Source organism: Orbicella faveolata, unplaced genomic scaffold (assembly GCF_042242905.1).
Source record: "Orbicella faveolata isolate gen_17 unplaced genomic scaffold, um_ofav_v1 contig_25, whole genome shotgun sequence".
NCBI lineage: Eukaryota > Metazoa > Cnidaria > Anthozoa > Scleractinia > Merulinidae > Orbicella > Orbicella faveolata.
Window position 1 is genome coordinate 3,420,001 of NW_028301553.1, and position 24,209 is coordinate 3,444,209.

A 24,209-nucleotide genomic window follows, 5' to 3' on the forward strand; every position below is an offset into this window, starting at 1 on the left:
TAATAATTTTAAAGATTTTAAATTTTATCATACGCACTGCGGGAATGGGCTGAAAAATTTTCTTTCCCCACTTTCTGTATTTTTTGCTTTCCTCCGGGAAATGTGTAATTCGCCACTGACTGAAATTAATCCTGTTTGTTTTTTTCCCTGGCAGCGATTCAATCCACAGCTCAAGTATTGCGTCATCGGCTGGAAGACGAGGTGACTATCGAGTTAATATCAATCCATACTTTATTTAACATTAGTATTAACATGGTCGCCTTTGATTACGTTTAGTTTCCTAGAACGCCACGAAATAATTTAAGGGGAAGGATCTAACTTCACTGAAAGCGAACCAAATTCCCGGGAGGGATACTCCCAGAAAAGTTGGGTGAGGGTTTGTGGCCCACTTCCCAAAACCCTCACCTTATTTATGACCAAAATCTGCGATTTTTACTACCCTATTTTTGACCAAAAATGCGATACCCTATTTGACTGTTGCGGCTGGCACAGTTGCCTTAAACATAAGTTATGAAGAGCTTTGTTTACGGTCTTAATGATGATGATGAAAAAGTACCTTCTTCTAAGAAACATAACCAATCAGGAGCCATAATCGGGGATGGAGACCGTAAGTCTCGGGATTCGCGCGCACCTATGATATGGGACAATTTTTCTATTTTTAGAACAAATTGCGCCATCCTGACGTCATATATCCGCGCGGATTCACGCACATGTCGGGGGCTCTCGCGTGGATGTTGTCACGTTGCGTGATCAAATGGTGAGAGTTGAGAGATTCTCTTGCGTATTTTTCACAGCGATGGCAGGGAATAAGGCAGGGAATACGAACCAGGGCGCTTATATGTAGTTTTATGCTCTGAGCTTAACGGAAAAGGTGGGTTTTTCAGGGTCGAAAACAAGAATTCGATCTCGCGCTGGGAATGAATAATAAGATCTGCTCACGCTAGTTGTAAGCTTACGCGTATGTTTTTGCGTTTGTTCTGACTTAAGAATATAGCAAGAAAACTCTCTACTCTGGTATCGAGTTAATTTGTGAGTTTCTCAGACAATGGTTTATTATAACCAAAACCTGTTTTGATGGTTTCTTATTGTTTCTGCTTGTTTGGTGAGCTTGCAAAAGTTTTTGGAAGGAAAGTCTGACGCGTACAATCAGCTCATTTGCATAGTGCAGCTCGTGCTCTCTCAAGTCCGAGTCGGTGTTTTCAATTGTCAACAAATCTTGACAAAGATTTCTTTCGTTATCTTTTGTGCTGAGATGCTGTAACAAATTTCACGAACGTAAAAAAGGCTACTAACATCATGTGTGTTTCTTCAACATAAGCATAGTGAAGTTTTACACTGCAAAAATGAAAATAGACGAGGAGTTTTGATAAGTCGATCAACAAAATCGAAATCGTTATTCCAACTTGATTAACGAAAGCGTTATCGTAACTTTGCTGATTATCTCTCCTTTATTCACATATTTTCAGCTTAGCTTTTAACATGTTCTCAAATATTTATCAATCTTAAACATATTTAAAAACTATAGAGTTATTGTTTGAGTTCGACGTACGCTTTCACACGAAAGTGCGGCCTAAGCTAAGGGGCGGCGGAAGTACAATTTGTCATGTTTACTGACTGTACAAAACACGCATCGGCGGGCGCTCTCATTCATCGACAACAGAGAATTTACTGGATTTTTACACGAATAAAACTGAGCGGTATCTACGGACGTAAAGTTATTGGGCTTTGATGAAACATCAAGCGTTGCTTACAATCCAAGCGAAACTTAAACAAATTCTGACAAATTCCTCGCAAGCGTGTGGCAGGAGGAGCTAGGAAACTATGAAGTCCTGAAGCTCTGCGATATCTAAATATATCCAGCTAGTTTTTTTGCTGTGTAATGAAAAAGCTGTTAATCTTCAACATATGTGAAATTTAAAGTGGAGTAATGTACAGCTCATGTAAAAGAAGCATCCGTCGGAACACAACTTGGTCAGTGATATATATAAGCTTACAGCGGAACATACATAAATTCGACAGTGTCTTACTTCACTCAAACTGGAGTAGCTTACGAGGAAATACTTAAGCAAAATTCCAACAGACGTAAACGCGTTGAGTTTCGAAATTTCGGAAATTTCGGACGCCATTTCCCCCGCGCGATATCCGCTAAAGTCCTCGCAGCATGTACGCGCGTGTGCCACGGGCGATGGCGCAATTTGTTCTAAAAATAGAATTATTGTCCCATATCATGGGGACAACCCCAATACTAGAAATGGCGCGCGCTTACGGTCTCCGTCCCCGATTATGGCTCCTGAACCAATTCAAGAATAGAGTGCTAAAACCATACCCTATTTGAGACCAACATGAACAAAATCGATACTCTATTTATGACCAAAACGGCTGAAAAACCCTACACTTTGGGGCCGCACATACGTATATATCCCATATAAGGGAGTACCCCAGGATAAAATGGCAATTTCAATCATTGAAAAGAGTTTTTAATGACCCTATCAAACGCGAGGAAACCTGGGCTCCAGACCCACCCGAGCGGCCTGGGTCTGTATGCAGTATTATTATACGCCGAGGTAGTCTTGAGATAAATTCGAGCGTTCTGACTAGTCTTTTCTTGGTTGCCACTCGGACCGTTTTCATAAGCCACGTCTTTTTCGTTTTCAAAAGCCGGAAATTCAAAATTTGCAACTTCCACGGTGTGCCACATAATAACATTACTTACTAACCTAGCTTGCTCGAGCCGCACTGGGGAATATTGGCCCGTCGTTTTAGTACCGAAAAAAATATTTCCTTGTAAACAAAATACTCAATTCCAAGCTAGAGTGAGAGGATACCCTTTTTCAGACCAACTCTGCTCAAAAACCATACCCTTTGGGGCCGCACATAACTAGATAGGCCTTGATTAAAATATAAAACAAACAGCGGTGATAAACATTTTAAAAACATGCATTTTATGAACTTGACGTTTCCTATGCTAGTCAACATACATTTTCAAGAAGTATAACCGTTAAAATTTTTGGGAAACCTAAACAGAAAAACATCTGCAGTAGAAATTTAAGACGTTTACAAACGGAAACTGTCTGTAAAGTGACACAATGGGATTTATACATTACAGTATAAATAGCTTTCCAAAAAATTTTAACGGTTATACTTTTGAAAATGTATCTTGACTAGCATACGAAACGTTAAGTTCATAAAATGCATGTTTTTAAAATGTTTATCACCGCTGTTTGTTTATATTTTTAATCAAGCTATAATGGCCAAAGACCAAGAGTTTATAGGGAGTACCCCCCCCCCGGAATCTTTCCCACTCGCATAACTAGACATTTCATTTATCACAATTTCCTCTACTTTACAGCTAACTTTGTACGAGAAATTCTACAGGCTTTGGCAGGAGTACAGAGATGTAAGTAAATCAGGCTCATAAAGGGAGTCAAACAAACGGGGCATATTGTCTTGAATGAAACAATAAATTAAAAAAAGTTATGCTGTTTATTTTTAACATGGTATTGGCCATGTATTATTCTGTAGGATAGTTCTTGTCTGTCCGAAAGTTTCTTGTCGCGACATCCACATGATGTTCCAGATTTCTTGTGATTTTCTTTCAGGAGAAACGACCAACCACTGTTCTGGACAGAAACGATGACGTGCCAGTCATTGGAGTAAAAGTAAGATACATGAACTTAGTCGACGAAAGCACCACGCAGGCGTGGTTACCTTTTCGTTATGTGATTTATACAGCATGTTGAATCCAAACTAATGGCGTATTGTTTTGTTCTTTATCGAGATTCTAACGACGCTAAATGAAAGGTAAATAATCAAGATGTTCTTTTTTGTTTCACAGGAAAGGATATACGCATTCTAGATCTGTATGGGCTTGATGGCACAAAAAAAAAACAAAAAACAAAAAACAAAAAACTACACTTCCCTTCTGTTTTCCAGCGCTCTATTTTTTTTGTTTTTTGGTTGGGTTGTTTTGTTTGTTTGTTTATTGTTGTTGTTGTCACACTAAGTCTTTGCTGTGCTCAGTACACTGATTAACAAACGAACTCATTCTCTACGCTTTATTACTGACCACTCACAAGAAAATTTTTTCTATACATATAAAGGGTCTACTATATAAGGAGGTTGTTTGTTCTGCAAACCGTAATATTTTGTTCCTTCGAAACTACACATCGCTCTCGTTTTCTTCTAAAAACCGAAACCGCCCTACTGGTAGTGGTAGGACGAAAATCATGACAACTGATCCTTTAACGTCCGGTGGGTTGTTCAGCGTAAAAGGACAAGTTTGGAGGCCTGGTTGTGTTGTCTGTACTTGTGAAATTTACATCACCTTTACCAGACCGCAACAAAAACACAAAAACCGAAAACCGCGAGCTAAATTTTTGATTTCCTGCAACCGCAAGATGATTTCTTAACCAGAAACTGCCATTAAAATATGTACCAGCAAACTGGCACCCCAAATTACCTTAAACCATAGACCCTTTTCATAAATGGCTGCCAATTTAAAGTTCTTCGGGAGTAAAAATTCTTTTGAATTATCAACTCAAGAACGAGGTTAGTCAGGCTAATTTTAATACTTACGAAAGAATTTATAATTGGCAGCCATTTATGAAAAGGGTCTATAATGTTGCTTGGCCCACGCTGGCAATTACCCGTCAGGTAACTTATCATTCCATGCTTGTTTTTGTTCTATTTTCACTTTGCTGATTCAGGGAAAATGATGCCATCAAAACTGAGGTAAGATTGACTTTACGAACTCGTTGTAATGTTATTCGTAATCAGTTCTGGATTTCGGTCGCGAACCGACAACAAAGCTACTTTATAACGATGAAGCCAACAGGAGTACTACACTGGTCTGCCTTCCGCCACTTGCGATTTTTAAGCCTATTATATTTTATAGTTGATATATTTGTTTCTTTCAGTTTAAGTGGTATGCCTGTGAACTAGCTAAGTGTAGCTAAGCGCATTGACCACTATAAACAACATTTGAACATTTTTGGGTTTTGAATATCTTGAGCTTGATTTGCGAAAGAACGAAAAACAAGACCACAAAACATAGAAGCAATAATTTAATTTTGTTATAATCGTCTATGAGCGTCTAACGGATTATATGGAGTTCATACCTACTGGTCAAATCATGATAGTACGTATCTTTTACACAGTAAAAATAATCTGATCTGGACCTCTTTACGATTAGGGTCAAGAATTCCTCAAAAGTTGATGCGCGAATTGAAGCTTTTTTTTTACGGATAGCCAAAATCTAAGATCAGCAAAGATTTCTGATTAGGAAGAAATGGGCTGAAATTTTAACTAATAAGTGAGGAATGACCGAAAATTTAACTGATAAGTGAGTTTCCAGCATTCTTATTCAAACTCTCTAGACAAGTAACCAAGTTCGCTCTCTGTTAGGAATCTACTCTGTTCCCGCCACTCATTCCACAAGGATCCAGCTTTCAGACGTTTGGACGCGGGAGATCTATAGCGATGGCGGGGCTGTCCCGTGGGGGAATGATGATGATTCAGGGGGCTGGGCCCAAGACTGCGGAGCCTGTTCCAACCTCAACCTCACAGAGTAAGATGAAGAAGCGCGGTAAAGTCAAGAATTGGTCACGAAAACAGCTGTTGATGAGACAGAAAGCAGTCTTGGACAAAGTGTTACACGTTGACGCTAGGATTGAAGATTTACGGAATATCTTTCCTGAAGCGGATGAAATACAAACGTATGTAAATCCCCGTGGGGGACTCCCATGTAAAAAGAACAGGGGTGCTTGTCGTACCTGTTAGGATATTGAGCCGAAAAAAGTCAGTGTCAGCTAATGTTCTTTTAGAATTGATACCTGTTAGGGGAGAAAAAAAAAATTCAAGCCACGCTCACAATACAGTTTCTTGGTATCTCTTAGGGTTTTTTTTCAAAATTTCCGACGAGCACCGTGGTTCTTTTTTTTTTTTTTTATGGGAGTTCCTCCATCCTGGGTCTAAGCCTAGGGCAAAAAGCTTTTTTACTGAAGACGCTGCCTTGTACATATCCCTAGGCCGCATACTTTCACAATACTCTTAAACTTGGGCGGTTTGTTTTCCCGTTACAGACCACGTGATAATCGCTAGAGAATTGTTCTTTTATCCATCTAAAAATTATTCATTCATATCTACGTGATATAAGATTATTATTATTATTATTATTATTACTATCATTATCATCATCATTATCATTACTATTATTATTATCATTATTATTGAGTAATTTTCTTTTGTTTTTTATTACTTCTTGCGTTCAATCAATGACACAAACCGCAAATACTTTTGTTACGTTTGACATTTTAAGCAAGTCATTCCAGTTTTCAGCTCTTCTCAATTTTATTCAATTTGGCTTCCTTTTTGAACGACTTTATTAGAATTGTGATTGCAAATAGTTTTGTGCTGTAAATAATTATCACGTAAAGTTTTAGTGAAGAATTTGAATGCGCTCAATAAGTTTTTTTTGTATAAAAAAATTATTTATCATCATCATCATCATCATCATCAATTTTGTACGAGGGGCAGATTATTATTCAGACCATACAACTGTAACAAAAGTCCAGTGCTGATATCATTGGGTATTATCTAACAAATTTTGGGGGTTATCTTTGGAAGAGCATCTTTTCAGGGATAAAAGAGCTTATTATCAGAATTTTATGGTGTGCCCTAAAATCACGTTTCAATTCCTTGTTATTTTTTTTTTCCATTTAGCCATTACACCAGACAAAGTCAAGGTATTCCACCAGCAATCTCCCAAGACTTTTACTTCCCACTGACAGCACACTCAGTCGCACTACCATCCCTACCCACTGGATTACAAATAAAAGGAAGAGTTGATCGGCATTCAGTGCGACAGGAGAAAGAGAAGAAAGAAGCCCCTGTGGAAGTCTCTAGGGAGGCTGAACACAGTGAATCGACACAGTTACCGGTGAGCTGCAAATCAAAAACTAGTCTTAATACTAACAGAAAAGTAACAGGCAATTGTAAAAATGAAAAAAAAAACTTATTACAGACACCACAAATGAAAGGTGCATATGGGTATATAACTATAAAGTATCTTGAAGCTGCTGGAGATGGGCATTATAAGGGCATCAGTCACTTCATAACCTCGACATGGTTTTTGAATTTCGTAGCGTTAACTTGCTGAATTTGTATCACAGAGTATGAACAGCACAAGCACACTCTGGCAAAGACGACAGTCCATAGCGAGGTTCCCATCACAAAGAACTGTACGGAAATCTTCTATAGAACAACAAGCAAAGCTACCTCTCTTAAACATCAATCACTATTTAAAGGTTGGACAGTGATGAAGTCAAAGCTTTACACAAGACAACAACCCGCAGGATTCGTAAGGAGAGTATGCCACATACTCCTTTATCTCCTACACAGAATCATATATTTTGCCGCTATTAACAGTATAATCTTCACAAACCTGCCTTCCATCTGAGAAGAAAGACTGGAGTTACTTGACTCAACCAAGGAAATGAGGAAGTGACATTTGGAATACAAAATCCAACATCTTTTAATAACAACCATTACAAGAATCATTGACCAGCCCTCAAGGGTTGCAAAAGGTTTCTGGATTATACATGAGATGGTTTAAAGATTATGTTCCAACAGTAAATTGTATAGAAATAGGATTTATGCAACTTAATGTAAGTCCTTCTGACCACAAAAACAATTGTTCCTAGTAATGTTTCCCAAACCAATAATGAAAAAGAAGGCTACACAGCTACAGGTAACCATAAATGTAAGAAGAGCTAGTGTAAATTGGCAGAATAATCTAGAGCATCTGAAAAATTCATATCTACTTCAGTTCTCCAAGCCAAGTTCCACTTCTAAATAAAAGATCACAAATTTCAATGCATTCTTTTCATTTTAAAAATCTCATTTTTTTGTCCTCACTTTTACCTTGACCATTAATCATAGACTCTCTCTTTAAACCTCTAACCACATCATTCCTAATTGTGATCTATCTTTTGTCCATGGATGACGCATGAGTGTTAGGTTAAAGCTGCTTTGAACGAGTGACAAATGCAACAAATTATGAACTCTCTTGCACTTGACTTCAAACCATAATATCTACCATAAGAATCATCACTGGAATAAAAACTACTTTCCGCTAAAATGTTTCACTTGTCCATTTAGTATCTCTTTCCTGAAGCTGAAAATGTTTTCTTTGCTTACAAATTATACAAAGAAACAGGCAAGATAAGGTCAACCAAAAGTTAAACGAACACAGACTTCAGGCAGGTTGAGACACCCATACCCTTTATCAAAAATGTTTACATCTACTTACACAGCCCAGACAAACTGTGATTTTTCTTTTAAAGGAGCTAAATCACGGTTTGCACTACTTGAAAAGTGTAACCTAGTAAATTTTTCAAGTTCCTTGTTTGTAATCTGTGTTCGACTTCTCCAAAGTGGTACTATGATCAAATTTTTACCCCTCGATTTTTTTTAGGTGTATCACATAGAATTCCATGAAAGAATAAAAATGCCGTTTACTGTTTGCAAATATCTGCATTAGTCCTGGAGATATTTTAGTTTGAAAAATGTGTAAAATATGCAAATCAGATGATTGATGACATCACACACTCAACCCAATTTTATATCAAGTATATAAATAGAGCTATCCTGGCCAATTTGCAGCACAGACCACTGAAACTTGGTAGGCAAATAGTTATACAGGAAACACAGCTACAGCTATAAAAAATTCTGTTCCCATGGCAACTCACTCTTTTCCAGTCCCCACCCACTTGATTTCAATATGTTAGTGATTTTCAGCTCACAAAACATTAAATGAGGCCACAAACTTGAGCTAACATATTTATATGCTTGCTGGATCATGCATATGAGGTACCATTTGCAAATATCAAAATGGAATGCCAAAGGTGGCCAGAAATGCCTTTAATATCAGGGAGGTCTGGAACCCAGTATGTTGCCATGGTAACAAAACTGTTAAGCTCCTATTGTGGAGCACATTTAGTAGAATCATACTGCAAAGAATCAAACATTTCCAATAAAAGTTGGCTGAGATATCTTTTTTCATCATATTTGATCAAAATTTGGTCGAGTGTATGACGTCATCACTGGGCTAATTTGCATATTTTAAAAACTTGAATATCTCTGGAACGAAAAGAGATATTTAAAAATAGTAAACAGCATTTTTCTTCTCATACAGGCCACTTGTTTATGTTTTAAACTGGCTTCGCTAAGAAAGATGCGATTTTCGTCATAGTGCCACTTTAACCATCCTTGTTCCTTTATGGTTTATTACAGTCTCTTTGGTGGTTTTCAATCTTAGTAAACTATTATTTTCAGGTTTCCTTCAATTGAAAGGTACTTGTGCATGTGGCCAAAATGACTCAAAATACCATGAATGAGCTCCTCTAAGGGGCCAAAACTCAACTCCATTCTACATATCAAACAATCTTAAAGATGATTTCCAGTCCGTACTGCACACTCTTGAGAGTTTGTTTGCATTTTTTGTTTTGTTTCATGTAAGATATCACAGAAGGTAAACATTTTGCAACTACTCACATGAAGTAAATTCAAAGTTCCAAAACAACTGCCATTATGGATGCAAAGCAGTCAAAACTTTATGCTTTGTTCTTTGTAATATCACTTGACAAAACATCTTTGCAGCTGTAAAAATCAATGAAGCTGTTGGAAAAATAACTTGAAAGGCCTCAAAGATAAGGTATGTGGTTTGTAACGAATAGCATCGATTCACATTCCATCAAGTGAGATTTATCATGGTTATAAAGATTAGGGTGCTGAGACTGCGCAGTACGGACTGGAAATCATCTTTAAGTACAAAATGTCCTGATCCTGTTAATCATGTAAGCTTATATACAGAGCTCAGAAATCAAGTGTATACAATCACTATCAAACTTATAACGTTTGACGCTCATTTCTCGGGTTTAATCATCGCTCTGAAGATTTATACAATACTACAAATTACACCACACATAAAGTACGACACAGGAATACAAACAAACAACAGTACTAACGAACACACGTGTACGCTACCAACGAAAAAATTCACAGGATTGCGGAACACAAAGAAACAAGATTACAAAATTACACTTATCGCTAGACGGTTTTCATTATTCGTCACTGTGCCTCCACTGAAACACTCAGATTTGACTAAGAATGTCATCTCACTGGCCTGTTAACGAAGAAACAGAAATGTGTAAAATTAAATCGTCCATGATGATTTCGAGTTACACCTCGCTAAAGCAATACCTACCGCCATGTTGGCTGTCTCGTGAATCAACCCAGTCTCTCCGCGTTCTTACAAAAGAAACGCCTGTCCAAAAATACTTCAATAACAATATAAAAACACATTTGGCCGATAAAAGTAAAATATAAATTAAGGTTTTCGATCTGTTTGATCATCATCAGAGTGAAGGATGAATGACAAAAATAATAATGATGTTACATTTATTTCACTTTGATGTTTTTTTTTCTCAATTTTTGCTATTCGCAAACCAAAAATAATTATTATAAGATAATTAATATAAATTGATAGGATTCCAAAGAATAGAGTCGGGGAACGAATGAGTATAAATGAATTTATGACATGCTTATAAAACCGTGAAGGAATGTGTACAAGGCAAAGCAGGATTAGAAGGTCTCAGAACATAAACCTCCCTTGTAGTATTATCCTTCAGATTAGGTCTCTTGTTAATTAATAATTCTGCATTGATCATTTAGTTTCAAGTATAAATATAGCGTAATATAGGTAAGGGTTAGCGTAAGATCTGGAATGAAACCTTCGCTAATTCCTAATGCGGGATTACTATTAATCTGCTGTCGAGAAATGGAAGCGTTTTGGCTGGCTCCTAGGTTCCTCTCCTAGCAACGCAAGCGGATTTCTGCCTTTTGTTTCATATCTTGAGTCTTGATTTACGTGTAAACAGCAATGCAGTTTTCGCGTGTGTTTAAATATAATTTGAATTTCAAATTATAAAGTCTCAACAAATTGATCTGAAACAAAGTCCACCAAAATATCTCTTGACTAAGCCGGGGTCAGATCAAGGCCGGGTTTAGCCAAAAAAGTGAAGTGGAGAACTTTATCAGCCCAATCACTAATCATAACGTCAGAGCAAGCTACTTTCATCCTGAATCTTGTTTTTGAAGTGGAAAACGTTTTCGTTTCTCAACGACAAATTCTCAAAGCTACTTACGCAACCATGCAAACGCTTAGGGATATTTCATCCCCGCTCCGTTTTTAGGCTTTTCGTACCCCCGGCTTAAATAATAAAATAGTTTGCGGTTTACAGCCCGTTACAGACAAGACTATCAAAGCTGGGTGTGTGGCGTGTAACATTCTAACGAGAATCAGTAGCGACACAGCTAGAAAGTTCTAAACAAATTGGCAACGCTGTTCATTATGGCTAACCCTGTGGCTAACACTAAACCAAAGAATTTTAACCTCTAGGATCGGGAGTCTTTCTCGTTCAGATTTTAACATAAAGAATTCAGGTAACGTACAAACATTGACCTCCGAATTCTTTTAACGCCACCGTGTTAGATTACAAAAAATGATTAGCATCAATTAACAGTTCCTATGTTTAAAAACAAAAATACTCTCCACGACAAACATTACACCGCCGCCAAATGTTTGTGCAGCGTTAGGATTAGAGGTTTGCGTTTAGAGTATAAGTGATAAATACATAAAGAAATTGGTTAAATAAACGCAAAATTTTCCTTAAATCTTTTCACTGATACTTGACTCGCTCAGTGTGACGTGACGGATTGCTTCAATTAACATTTTAGTCATAATTATACGCCGCACAAGTGAAATCAAGCGTGACTCACCTGGTTTACGAAATATTTCCCGTTTTGTCGAGCGTGACATAGTTGTTTTTGGTATGCAAATTCCTCGCAAACCGTTTGTAGATTGGTCGTGGAGTCTTTTATAATAAGTGGCCAATCTTGCCGTTCTCACGGGACTGCCCACGTCGGTGTATCACATTAGACGCTGAATGCCATATCAGATATTTGCGTTTCGCTATTTAGCCGTGGCTTGCGGGATTGTGGTAAGCGGCTGTCACAGCGAAATGTTGTAAACATCTTGCAGAAATTTAACTCCAAACGGGGACAGCAGGTATTGTAACACCTCTTCATTTGTCAAACGATTACTTCGTGCCAGATTTCTCTTTGCTGAAAGCAGTAACCGCCACTTAGGTTCATTATTATGACTATATGTATCGGGTATTTTAAACTACCAAGGATTGCTTTCGCTCCTGTCGTCTGACGTAAACTGAATTGCGAAAAACGCCAATGTTTTACTCGCTTGTCAGTCGCTGATTCAATGTGTTTGTTCTGCGGGTAAATTTGTTTGGCTTTCGCTTGGTTGGGTTCGTTTGTCTTTTGCATCATTGGATCAGTCGACAGAGATCGAGCAAGCGATCGGGAAGCCATTTAACGCCTGCCGCTGGCTTCTGTTTTGGTTATTCGTGACAATGTCCTTGTCATTTAGCACGCGTGTACTTACACAACCTTGGAACGCCAATTATTTATTTACGAAATAGTATACTTTACTTTCTGTTTCATTCCGTTTATTCAGTGACAAAGGTAAATAACGTTCCAACATGTCGGACTCCAGGGATGCTATTTCACTGAATCGAGGATCGAGTGCTCGACCGAATGATCGTGATGCTCCGCGCGATTCTGAAGAGTACACATACGTTTTGGAAGTCAATAGAGAGAAATCAGACCTTGTTTTGGAGACAAAGGACTCGACTACCACAGAGGAAACGATCAGATTTGATGTTGAAGAGCTTCCGGCCGAAGAAGATTTCAAATCACGCTTCTTTGAGGCACAAGATAGGTTAGGTGAGCTTGAACAGGAGTTAAGAAATACACGCGAGCGGCTTCGCAACCTCGAGGACGCGTGTGAGAACACCGAGGAAAAGATAGGTGTGTTAAAAAACGCGGCGTTTTCTTATCACAGAACGTTCTCGGAGCACGAAATTACTGTCAAGACGGTTGTGGAGGAAAATAAGCTGTTGAAAATTACCATAGAAAAGCTCGAGGCGACAGTTCGTATATACAAAGAGGAACAAGAGAAAGCCGAAGAAATCAAGAAAGACAACGAGAATTTGCAGAATCTGCTCGATGAGGCAAGAAAGGAAAACGACGAATTGCGTGACGCCAAGCCCCAGTATGATTCAGGTGATGACGAGAAACAATGTAAACATTATGGTCGTGGTGACGATGATTTGACGCAAGAAATGGAGTCCTTGAAACTCAGGTATGACGAAATTGCCACGGAAAATGACAAACTGCAGCAGGAGAGGGAAGAATTGCGCAAGGAAGTCGACGATCTGGAGGAGAAGTTGAAGGGCTTGCAAATTAAATTGTCGGCTGATGATGAAATCATCGAGGAGATGAAGAAGCAAATTGTGGACTATCACGCGCAGGTGAGCGATTCAGAGGACAACTGCGACAAAAGTCGAGCGAGGAATATCGAGCTTGAGAAGGAACTGTCCGTTGTGCGAGGCCTTGTTGCAGAATTGGAAAGCAAGTTGGAAGCCGAGAAAGACAGCCGCGAAAGCTTGATCCGTGAAGGCACCAACAGACTCGAGGTTCAAAACAAGAAGATTTCGCAGCTGGAGATGAATCTGAAAGAAGTCTGCAAAGAAAAGGAACTTCTGTACTTGCAGTTCGTCGATAGTAAAAACAAAACAGAGATAGACTCCAAACAGTGGACCAAGCAACTGAACGAATCTCACGTCCGAGCAGAACTCTTTAAGAAGGAGGTTTCTGACAAGGAAAAGACCATTTCCGCGTTGAGGGCGGAAAACGAAGACTTGAAAGATGATATGGCTTCGCTACAAAGGCAAGTTGAAGACGCTCGAGACCGAGATCAAGAGGACGGAGACGAAGAACGAAGAAGGTTGATGAGAGAAAATGAAGAGTTGACCCAAGAGCTGGAACAACTCAGAGACGAGGTGATCTCCTTACAAAGCGAACTAGCCGGCCACATCATACAAGGTGCTCCATTGGCCGTCGATGAGGAGGACTTGAGTGACGACTACGACTTTAATAATGAAGAGCGTATTGTGGCTGTCGGAGCAACTCCAAGTCTTGCTGCGTTGCCAAAGGAACCTGAAGATTCGTGGTCCAGCCAAGACTACTCTAAGTCTCAAATACAGGAACTCGAAGAGCTTCTAGGACGCACCAAGAGAGAGAAAGAACAAGTCGAACAATGCCTAGAGGAATCCGAGGAAAGAGCCAAGAAAACTACAGATGAGCTTACCAAGACCATCGAGCATCTGAACGAACGATGTGAGGAGATGAGAAAAGAGTTAGTAGAGAAAGAAATGATCATAAATAACCTGCGCAAAGACCAGGCCCAGGACAAAAACATCATAGAAGACCTGGAAGAGAAGTTACGAGAACATGAGTACATCGAGAAAGAGTTGGAAAAGGCCAGGCAAGAACTCATTGAACTGAAGTCACAAGATTCCCAAGACGAGCTTATCGAGGAGTATGAGAAGTTGAAAGACAGATACGACAAGGTTCTGGAAGACGAAAAGAAATTAAAAGAAGAGAAGGAAGACCTTACCAAGCAGAAAGAAGACATTGATGACGAGCTCAAAGAAATGAAAGAGAGATTTGAGAAAGGAAAAGAAATGTACGGGGACCTGTGCGACGAGAACGATGATTTGAAGAAAGAAAATAAACAGTTGAAGGACGAAGTGTCAGATCTGAGCGAAGAACTGAAGGAGGAAGAAGACTTACACATCACTGAGAGAGGCAAAATGCAAAGCAAGAACAAAGATCTGGAGGAGAAGGTTCGTAAGCTGGAGGCCGAGCTATATGACTTGAAAGCCAAGCTAAAAACAAAAGACGATGAGAACTGGAAGCAAAAGCACGACGAGCTAAAACGAGAGAAGAGTTCCCTTCAAATGGAGAAGCAACGACTGGAGCGAAACTTGGAGAGGAAGGAAGATGAACACGAGCAAACGAAGTCCAAATATGGCAAGGTTCGACGAGAGTTAAACGATGCACATAGCGAGACTGCCACACTGCGACGTCAAGTGTCCGAACTAAAACTCGCCAAGGATGCTGGAGATCTGGAGAAAGAGCTAAAGAAACTCAAAGACACTTCAAGAAAGAAAGAGGAAGAGTGTGAACGGTATCTAGAAGAGCTTGAACAGCTAAAGAGATCCTTGCATCGGCAGGCGAGCGAAGACGGTTGGCAGGAAAAGTTTGAGTCTCTGAAACTCAAACTAGACGAGGTTGAAGATGAGAAAGATTCCTTGCAGAAGGAGAAGAACAATCTTCAAAGCGAGCTCCGGAAAGATTCAGAAAAACTCGCGGAAGTTGAGATAAAGCTGAGTCAGGCCAATATGGAGATTGAAGGTCTGAGCAAAGATTTTGACAAATCGCACACAAGGATCACTCATCTCGAAATCGAGCTTCAAAGAGCTTCTAAACAAAAACAACAGGCTGAAGAGCAGGCCAAATGGATCAAGAAAGAACTATTGACCAGAGAAGACACGATCAGTAAACTTGGAAAAGAGCTCAGTGAAAAGAACAAGATGATGGAAGAAATGGATGACGGTGACAAAGACAACCAAATCATCATGTTGGAGAGAGAGATTCAACTGCTACAGAGCCGAATACCAGCCTCCGAGAAGGACGAATCGGTTCTGCACACTCGGATCCGGTTCTTGGAGGACAACGTGAAGGAAGTTCAAGAAAAGCTCGAGGGAAAAACAGTTCAGTTAGATGAATGCGAGAAGAAAAACGAAAAGCTCAGTGTTCACGTGGTTGAACTATCCAAAGAAATCCAATCTCTGTACAAGCGTTACGAGGTGAGTCGCGCACAGGTTGCTGAACTCCGGGCTGGTGTGCCTGTGGTACCAGACAAGTCAGAAACAACGTCTCTAACCATCGATGTCCAAGGAAAACCGGAAGTCGAGTTGGGAGTGTCCGTTCAAGAACGCGTTCGAAGCCGAGTTGTTACCCCCGGTCTAAGCCGCAGCAAGTCTGAGCTGGAGATTTCCGTCAGTCAGCTGCCAGGTACAGTCATCATTGGAGAGCCTGTCGGAGTTACCGTGGACCACAAGCCAGAGGGAAGCTTTGTGGTGACTCATCCATTAGAGCTGTACGCTTCTGAACCAGAGGACAACGATGGAGAGAGTTTATCTCAAGAAAGTGAAGAAGGTGATGTTCCACCTGTGGTTTTCTCGGCGCCAGAAGTTGAAAGCGCTCCTCCGCCGCCATCTTATTCAGTTCCACTCGCCCAACCTGAGAGAATTCTCATCAGCGCTCAGGCCTTGCCCAGGCCTCAGATTCCCAAGAGTATAGATCCAGATAGGTTCCCTTTTATTAAGGGCTCCGCTGTGCGTCTTAATGCAGGAGCCTTTCAACCGGTGCCAAACCGCAGCAATGACCAACCTGACGTGTATCCGGATGAAGGCTTGGCTGATGAACAACTGGAACCCAAGGGACGATTCAGAGCGCTGAGTCGAGAGGAACAGTTTAAATTGGATGGTCTTCTGCACGCGCATGCTCCACACCATGATGTACCTGACGAATACAATCAGCCCCCAGAGAACGGCGTTGATAACAGGGACGAGTTTTACCCCAGGGGATTAAACTACCAAGATGGCGAAGCATGGCCCGAACCCCCATCAAACGAATGGGGAGGAGAGGAGCCCCCACTGCAGCCGCCTCAGGAGGCTTACTCGTACGAGAGTGCCCCCAGTGGGGAGTATCCTGACGACAATGACCGTCAACTAGAAGAATATCCGAATCCATACACAGTGCCCCCGCGGAAACCCGAGAGTTCCTACAAAAGGAGAATAATAGGCGTCTACGATAATGATGGAAACTTGATCGGGTACCAAGAAGTTTATGAAGAAATAACCGATGAGTACGTGGACGAAATGAGCGGAGGAGTTGTGCCGTACCCAGAACCCCACGAATACAGAGAGGCGCCCCACCCATACGAAACTGAACAATACCCCTCGGAGAACATTCCTTATACTAACGGTTCAAGAGAACCTTTGGAAGTTGACTCGCAGTTTTACGATAGAAATCGCAATTCGACCGAAGACCCGTGGTACAGTCATGAAGCAGAAGAAGATCGAGGCTTTGCTAAAAGCAAATACAATACAGAAAACGATCCGAATTGTAGACACGGTTATGTGGATCCCTACGGCCATATTAATGGAAAGCGCGCACGGCACGATGGGCCCTCAAGAATATCGAGCCAGTACGCCGGTGGAACTTACCTGTAGGTGAACTGATTCAGACTGTTACAACTATGTAACGCGTTAGAAACATTTACTTAATATTATGATAATGAATAGTAGAGTGTTTGGGTAATGCTGTTTCGTGATCTTGTCAATTAAAAACAAATTGGTCGTGGTAGATGCCAGAAATGGACACAGCTTGACGAATTCAGCTTCTGACTGCTGATGTACAGAAATGAATTGTTTAGAAGTTTAAAAAATTAAGAAGATTTGTATTGGAAAAAGTTGCTGGATTACCATACAAATCCTACTAATTTCAAACTACCAGAAAATTTCGTGCAAAGTTCAGTGGTCTGGAAATTTGCGATTCACGATCTTTCAGTGGCCAATTTTCTTTAAGAGGCGTGATTGTAATTGTATTCATCAAAACAAATATCTAGTCCAAGATGATGAATACAACTACCATGATTCCCTGCAGGCGCATTTATAGAAAGAATTCGGCATTTCTGGCATTCAATTCGATTTACGACCATTTGGTATGATTGACAGGGTCACGCGAAAACTGTACTTCAATAGACCTGTTACTGAATGCTTTTTGGTAATGTTAATAGTCTGCAAATCTATGTGCGGATTGGCGTAGAGTTATTAGGCTAAAAACACGCTTCTAGTTTGGCTGTGAACAAGAGGGGATAAGAAATGTTTACCTGTTACCCAAAAGTGTGGAAATTTATATGGGCAATGAATGGTTAGCATCCAAAATTTGTTTTGCAGTCTAAAATGAGCTTCATATAGTACAGGCAAAGCACGATGCAAAGGGACAAATACCTTTTTCTACTGGAATCCAGTCTCCTGAATCGTCTCCTGGAAATCTTCACAATCTTATTTTTAAGTGAACAGAGGAACCTCGCCCGCCGTTTTGGCGGGAACTTTTTGGGCTGCTCTTGGAGATCCGATAGAGTTCCTGTGAGTGCACGGCGATTTACCCCTTCTATTGTAAGCGACGGAAAATCTTTGAGTTCCGGATGATGCAGTCATTATTATATAATATGTCGAATTCTCGCATTTTGATTGGTTCTTAATTACGATTAATTGAAGGACAGACGCATAGATGACGTCATTAACAGTTTTTGTTTCTTTATTATATAAGATTTCATGTTGCCTTGCGTCTGTTCAGTAATTGATCACAGATGACGTCAAATTGTTGTAAGAACATCCGTGACACACCCGGCTATCGCCTCGTGTGCCCCTTTTTTGTCCTTACCACATTTTGACAAAATTCAAATTGATTCTTACTAATTAGCAAATTAATCATTGGAGGAAAGTCAAATCGTCACAGCTGGCAACAGGGAAACTTTCATCTTTTATTCCTTCACGTTGAACCTTGCGTTAGTGTAAACATTTAATTAATTTTAAATGAAAGGTTCTTTAGACAAAGGTTTTATTTGGATTTCAATATCTTTTTTTATTGCTTAGAATCCGACAAAGTCGTTTGATTAATTCGACCTACTTTTCTTATCTTGAGGATCTTGGAGTAATAAACTGCTTATTCTTAGTCTGCTTAAATAACATAACACACGTACGATAAGTTGTAAATCAGCTATGCGTTAAAAAGAAAAGACAGAATTTTTATCCGGCATTCGTTCATAGGAATTAAATATGTCAAATAGGACTATAAAGAATAAATGCCTCAGATATCACCAAGATAGAGAAAGGTGGAAGTTAGTGACGGAAGTAAGTGGTTTGACCTCTAATTCACGTACACAGAAACAAGGTATTTTACCTCGCTGGCCAGAAATACCGTGGGATCTTGAGTAAAGAATGGCTAGAACAAAAAGTAAGTTGGCGCGTGCGTATTGGATTCTAACTATTCCTGTTACCAGAGTCTCTTGTTTTGTTTCCTTTCATAAAGACAAGTCTGAGGCAAGTGTACTCCCTATAGAACACAACAGGACAATGTGTGCACTTTAGTTTATTATTAAGAATACTATTAATAATGCGCATTATTATTTTTACAAATTCCTTTTATATATTTTACGTAATAAACTCAGTGGAAAGTTGTCAATGGACATTTATTCTCGTGCTGAACAATCCTTAAGAAACCAATGCAATATTGTATTGGTGGGTGCAGCTGTAAGTTATGCTGGGCAGACGCAGTACAGTTTGTTAACAGTTTAAATTCCTAGAGCTATGGAACGGTGCTTAGTTCAGTTAGTAAAAGATTAGCCTGTTCCAGGCTCCCGCCTGTTGGGGTCGAGCGGAAAAATAGAGGGCGAGCGAGAGAAAAAACGAGGGGGACTCATTAGGCGAGGAAGAGAAGCCGTTCTTCGCCTCAGTCCTTCCTCGTTTTTTCCCTCGCTCGCCCTCTCTTTGTCGCTCCTCCCCAACTATCGAGAGCCTGAAACAAGCTAGCAAAAGATCGAAAAGAGGGATAATTTAATTAGGTGGTGTAACGCGATAAAATACGGACTGTTCTGCAGACCGCTTTTAACTCTAACCTTGGATCTTCGGATTAATTATATTCTACTTGAGTCGCGGTCAATTGCAAGCATGCAGGATATCATATCCTCCGACTTAGCCGCGAGTCAAGAACGTGCAAACCTCCTTGTTCCCTAATACCCTTCGTGGAGTTAACGCAACGATTGTCTTGAAATTTAATGCGAATGCCATAAAAAGATTTAGAGTTTAACCTAGAACCAACTGATCTTTGATTTTATTGGGAACGAACATCGGTTTTGTTCCCAAGATGGCGGACTTGGGGTCGAGGAGCGAATTGCTCCTGCCTTTGCCTGAATTTTCCTCGGACGTTTTTAAGGCAGGCCCCAGGGCCGCCAGGGCAGCCTTTAAATCCGGTTTACCCAAATTAATAGCATCGTCGTTCTTCTTAACATCCGGGAAGGTAACATCAGCCGTTCCGTTCTTGTCACTAGATGTTGAATTCTTTCCTTTTGAGGGTAATTGCATTTTATTAGAGGGCGTTTGAGTCTTTTCATTTGATAAACTTTGCGTTGAAGAGGGCAATGTTTTCCTCGCACCACTTACTACCGGACTTGTGGATAACACCTTTTTCCTTTTCCATCCTGTAGTGTATCCTTTTTTCGAGCGATATTTAGCAAGCCATTCTTGTAAGGGAGCAAAGTATTCCAATATGGCGCTGGCTGTCATCTCGCGCTCACCCGTCAAATGGTAAAGGGTCTGGGGCCAAGGCCGGCTTCGACCTGCCGCGAGCATTTCTCTTATTAAATAAAGATAACAAGGAAGGTCAGATTTGATTTAAGAAAACAAATTTGTTTATCACTGCAACAAATCAGCTTGAGGAGGCTCGTACCTGAATTTTTGGCCGGCTTCTTTTGACTTGTAAATAGAACATTCATGAAGCTTTCCTTGGTGTTTGGAAATTGCACAAAGTGAGCGATGAAACTGGAACTGGAGAATGAGTGAAACGAAATAGCTGCAAACGAAAAGAAATAGCAGAGAAGTTAGCATTGTACAAGGCGCTTGTATGTAGGGCAGCCTTTTCCGCCCTGCAGGCCCGCCCTGCATTGTAAGCGTACACCTACGCACGCATAGGTCCGCAATATGTATTGACAGTCCAGTGGCGCTTTGCTGTGCAACGATAATTCCGATTTGAATTTCTGAAATTTCAAGAGGCGAATTGAAGCAGCAGTGGCCAATCTCGGGAGGTATACTCCAATTTTCGGAAACTACTTACCGGGAATTTCCGTTCCATTTCATTTTCCTACCAGAATTTCGGAAATTGTTGGGTAAATAGTTCCCATTTCGGAAATTCTACCATTTTCCGGAAACCTCCCTAAAAATTTCCGTTCCGTTTGCTTCCGTTTCAAAAGTCCTGGAATTTTTGGTTGATTAGAAAGCACCCCAATAGTTTCCAGGTTTTTTCGTCCTGTTAACTCGCGACTCTGCGTTTTCACAATTAGCCTCTTCAAAGCATTCAGCTAGTTGGAGAGCGGCGTGAAAAACGGTGCCTTCCCGCACCGCCCTTCGTCCCTATTTATTCGCTTCTCCAATTTTTGTACCGCGACCAATCTAACTGAAGGCCTGGAAGAGGCTGTGTCACAGTAAGGCCACTCATACCCAGCACTTTGTTTGCGATTTCTTTAAAGCTTGCAACAACAAAAAGCTGTGAAGGAGCTGGGCTGCTGTCATTAATTGCAGTTGAAGAGTTTAACATGCCACCTCTCTTTGTTTTCAGGAATGGCGGAAGATAGATTACAATGGCCAGTTCCTTCTATGAGACGAGCCCACAGGGAATCATGGTAGTTGTATTCATCATCTTGGACTGGATATTTGTCTTCATGAATACAAATAACATGTCTCCCCGCAGCCGCATCTCGTAGAGAAAATTGCCCATTAGTTTCGATAGGTCTTCTTTCTTCTATAATAGGCTCTATTCCGTGGTTGCTATGGAAATAGGAAACATGTTATTTGAAACAAAATTAATTGAAAATAAAAAAAACCGTCAGTCATAACATTACCCGATGTAAGGATAATTGGATCCCACGTGAAACTTCGCCCCAGGATCAAAGTCCTTCTCCGTCCGAGGGATTGGTGCTGACACACCTTGATAGTGCATGCGCAGTCGCCACCATTCTGAGTTATAATTTGAAGGTGTGATCCTTCCAGAGAACACCTTCCATCTCCACTGATCAACAAGTAACGTCCAAGGCAGAGGTGCAACGCGACGTAAAGCTTGCATCATTAAGTAGTTAATGTCCGCCTCTGCAGTGTGGAAAAAAAACTTCTTAATGTAGGTCCGCATTGCGTAGTCATGAAGAGAATAAAAGGGAGAAGGGAGCCTTAGTTACAATTATTTTTTTCCTAAAGACATGGTTTTCTTGGTAAGAGTTCTCCTTATTCTTGTGTGTTAAGCAAAAGTGGGTTGGTTTGGTCGAGGGGTGATGAGACGAATAGATGAAAGAGAGACTGTTCTCTCTTGAATCAGAGCATCTTCAGTCGCTAGAAAAGCCTCGAGTTGCCAGCCGTCTAATCGTTAACCACATGGTCGATTGAAACCGAGAGTGAAAAGTCTGAACAGTTTTACTATACCCCAGTAGTTTGTCTATGAAATAGAGGACATTAATCAACTATAATAGAAGTACTTTAACGACAAAATGTTTTTTTTTTACTTCTTATAAATTAATTAACGCACAATAATTGATCGCTTTCTTTCCATCGATAGACGACACCCGTGTAGCCAATCAATCGCTTTTTAGTTTTTACGATTCTTCGAACTGCTTAGAGAATTACTTACCAGTATCGTTTCCGACAGTGTACAATAGCCCTACTGATTTCAAGTGCTTCGGGTTCTCCACAGAGAGTGCAATAGTGTCCCCTATAGCCTCGTGAAAGCCCGGATTGGCGCCACTTCTGTATGCATAAGGGAGGTCCTTGTATGCAAGATAGTACTCACAATGTCCCATCTCGTGGTGGATCGTAATCAAGTTCTCCTGGTTCACGCCAGTGCACATCTTTATCCTAAGCCAATAACACACCCGAATAGTGTTAACAGAGCATTTTGTCTATAGCTTTTCTTTATAGTCTGTGTGTGTCTGTCTATCTGTCTGAGTGTCTTTGTGTGTGTCACTTTGTGTTGGTTTTTGTCTTCCTATCTGCGCGCCTGTTCATATCAAGAAACGCATCCAATAATTATAGAGATTTCATTTTGATTTCCTTACCTTACGTCTCCCTTGCAAAAATCCCAGGCCGATGGATGACAAACCATTTTTCTGTCTTTTGGTTTTGTGATGACGGACTTATTCCAGAACATTTGGGGCATGGGATCGAGGCCAAGGGAAACAAAAAACGACTGCGCAAGCTTAAACATTTTCTTTGCGTTGTACTGCTGCTTTATCAAGTTTGGGGTGACGTCAAGAGATGGGACCTTGGGAAAAGGCTTCACGATATCATAGATTGAACTCCAATCCTGGGCCCACATGTTTCCCAAAAGATGGGCCTGAATGGTTCCATTTGAGGAAACTTGAGGGTACTTCTCGTGTAATTTGTACCTCACATAAGCATGAAGTTCTTGATAGAGCAGTCTCAGATCATTCCATAACTTCTTGATCGCCGATTGGAAGTCATTTCCCATTTCATATTCGCTGCGTTGAAAATTCCCATAGTCACCCCATGCGTGGTCACGCGCTCCAGAGTTAAGAAGGCCCACAAGTCTTTCGTACAGCGTTCTCATGGGAGGACCCACAGTGTCTCTCCAACTTTTCCAGCCCCATAAAAGTTCATCATAATCGCGCGACTTTGCCATCAACTCGTTGAGGTCTGGGTCGAGTTCCATACAGCGCGTTTCGTTAGTGTAGTTATTTTTCTTACAAAGTTTCCCGGTACTATAAATGTTGGTCATATTTGAAATAAGATCATCTATTAATTTCATGTCCCTTTGAGATTTAGGAAGGACATTTCGGCGAATTATCCTTATTTGCCTCGCCATGTCGTTTGAGAGATCGACATCGTTTATAAGGGAGGCGTTTTTGCTGGCCTTCATACTAAACGCTTTCGCAAATGTGGAGTTTACAACAGAAAATTCCCTGTTGCACTCGGTTAGGTCCGTCTCGTATCTCCAGGCGGCTTGACTCTCGCCTGAGTAGATTTGTGTTGCTTGAACTTCATAATTTTTCAGGAAATCCAGCGCTAGGGCCGTGTAGTTCTTGAGCCTTGTTGTAACATTTTGCTGGCTGGTAGAGCAGCAGGTGCGGCTCCACAGGAGAAAAATTAGCGAATTAAAAATCCATAAAATCATCGTCGTTGTTCCCTAAGCGGCATAAACAAACCATATTTCCTTTCAAAAGGAAGGAACATTTCCTTGGATATGACTGTGTAAGACCCTTTTGGCAAACCAAACAAAAATCAATTTCTTGCCGAGTCCAGAGCATATAGTGATATGATCTGGCGCTAGTGATAAATTATGAATCCATTTTTCAGGTGGACTTAAGCAAAGACAACAGG

The 24,209-nt window shown here is 40.5% G+C and overlaps 4 protein-coding genes across 4 annotated transcripts in view; 3 read left to right on the forward strand and 1 right to left on the reverse strand.

Annotated features, from left to right (window-relative positions):
- LOC110052939 (uncharacterized) overlaps window positions 1-3,912 on the forward strand; it is an 18,230-nt gene extending 14,318 nt beyond the window's left edge. Inside the window, exons 21-23 of the mRNA XM_089293579.1 lie at window positions 1-201; window positions 3,350-3,397; window positions 3,600-3,912. The exon at window positions 1-201 is cut by the window's left edge and continues 1,326 nt beyond it. The gene's annotated coding sequence lies outside the window, so the exon portion shown is untranslated. The remainder of the gene's footprint in view (window positions 202-3,349; window positions 3,398-3,599) is intronic.
- Window positions 3,574-8,137, forward strand: LOC110052935 (uncharacterized). The gene is made up of 6 exons (XM_020759128.2): window positions 3,574-3,659; window positions 3,779-3,801; window positions 4,707-4,731; window positions 5,404-5,714; window positions 6,721-6,937; window positions 7,170-8,137. Exons 4-6 carry the CDS (start codon window positions 5,479-5,481, stop codon window positions 7,314-7,316), a joined length of 600 nt encoding a protein of 199 aa, XP_020614787.2. The 5' UTR covers window positions 3,574-3,659; window positions 3,779-3,801; window positions 4,707-4,731; window positions 5,404-5,478; the 3' UTR covers window positions 7,317-8,137.
- A 3,735-nt stretch (window positions 8,138-11,872) lies between these two features.
- Window positions 11,873-19,300, forward strand: LOC110052932 (uncharacterized). The gene is made up of 2 exons (XM_020759124.2): window positions 11,873-12,127; window positions 12,590-19,300. Exon 2 carries the CDS (start codon window positions 12,615-12,617, stop codon window positions 17,277-17,279), a length of 4,665 nt encoding a protein of 1,554 aa, XP_020614783.2. The 5' UTR covers window positions 11,873-12,127; window positions 12,590-12,614; the 3' UTR covers window positions 17,280-19,300.
- On the reverse strand, window positions 19,188-24,144 carry LOC110052934 (angiotensin-converting enzyme-like). The gene is made up of 5 exons (XM_020759127.2): window positions 22,928-24,144; window positions 22,504-22,727; window positions 21,728-21,971; window positions 20,560-20,682; window positions 19,188-20,466 (listed from the first exon to the last, which is right to left on the reverse strand). The coding sequence occupies exons 1-5, from the start codon at window positions 24,001-24,003 to the stop codon at window positions 19,917-19,919; spliced, it is 2,217 nt and encodes a 738-aa protein (XP_020614786.2). The 5' UTR covers window positions 24,004-24,144; the 3' UTR covers window positions 19,188-19,916.
- Between the last annotated feature and the right edge of the window lie 65 nt (window positions 24,145-24,209).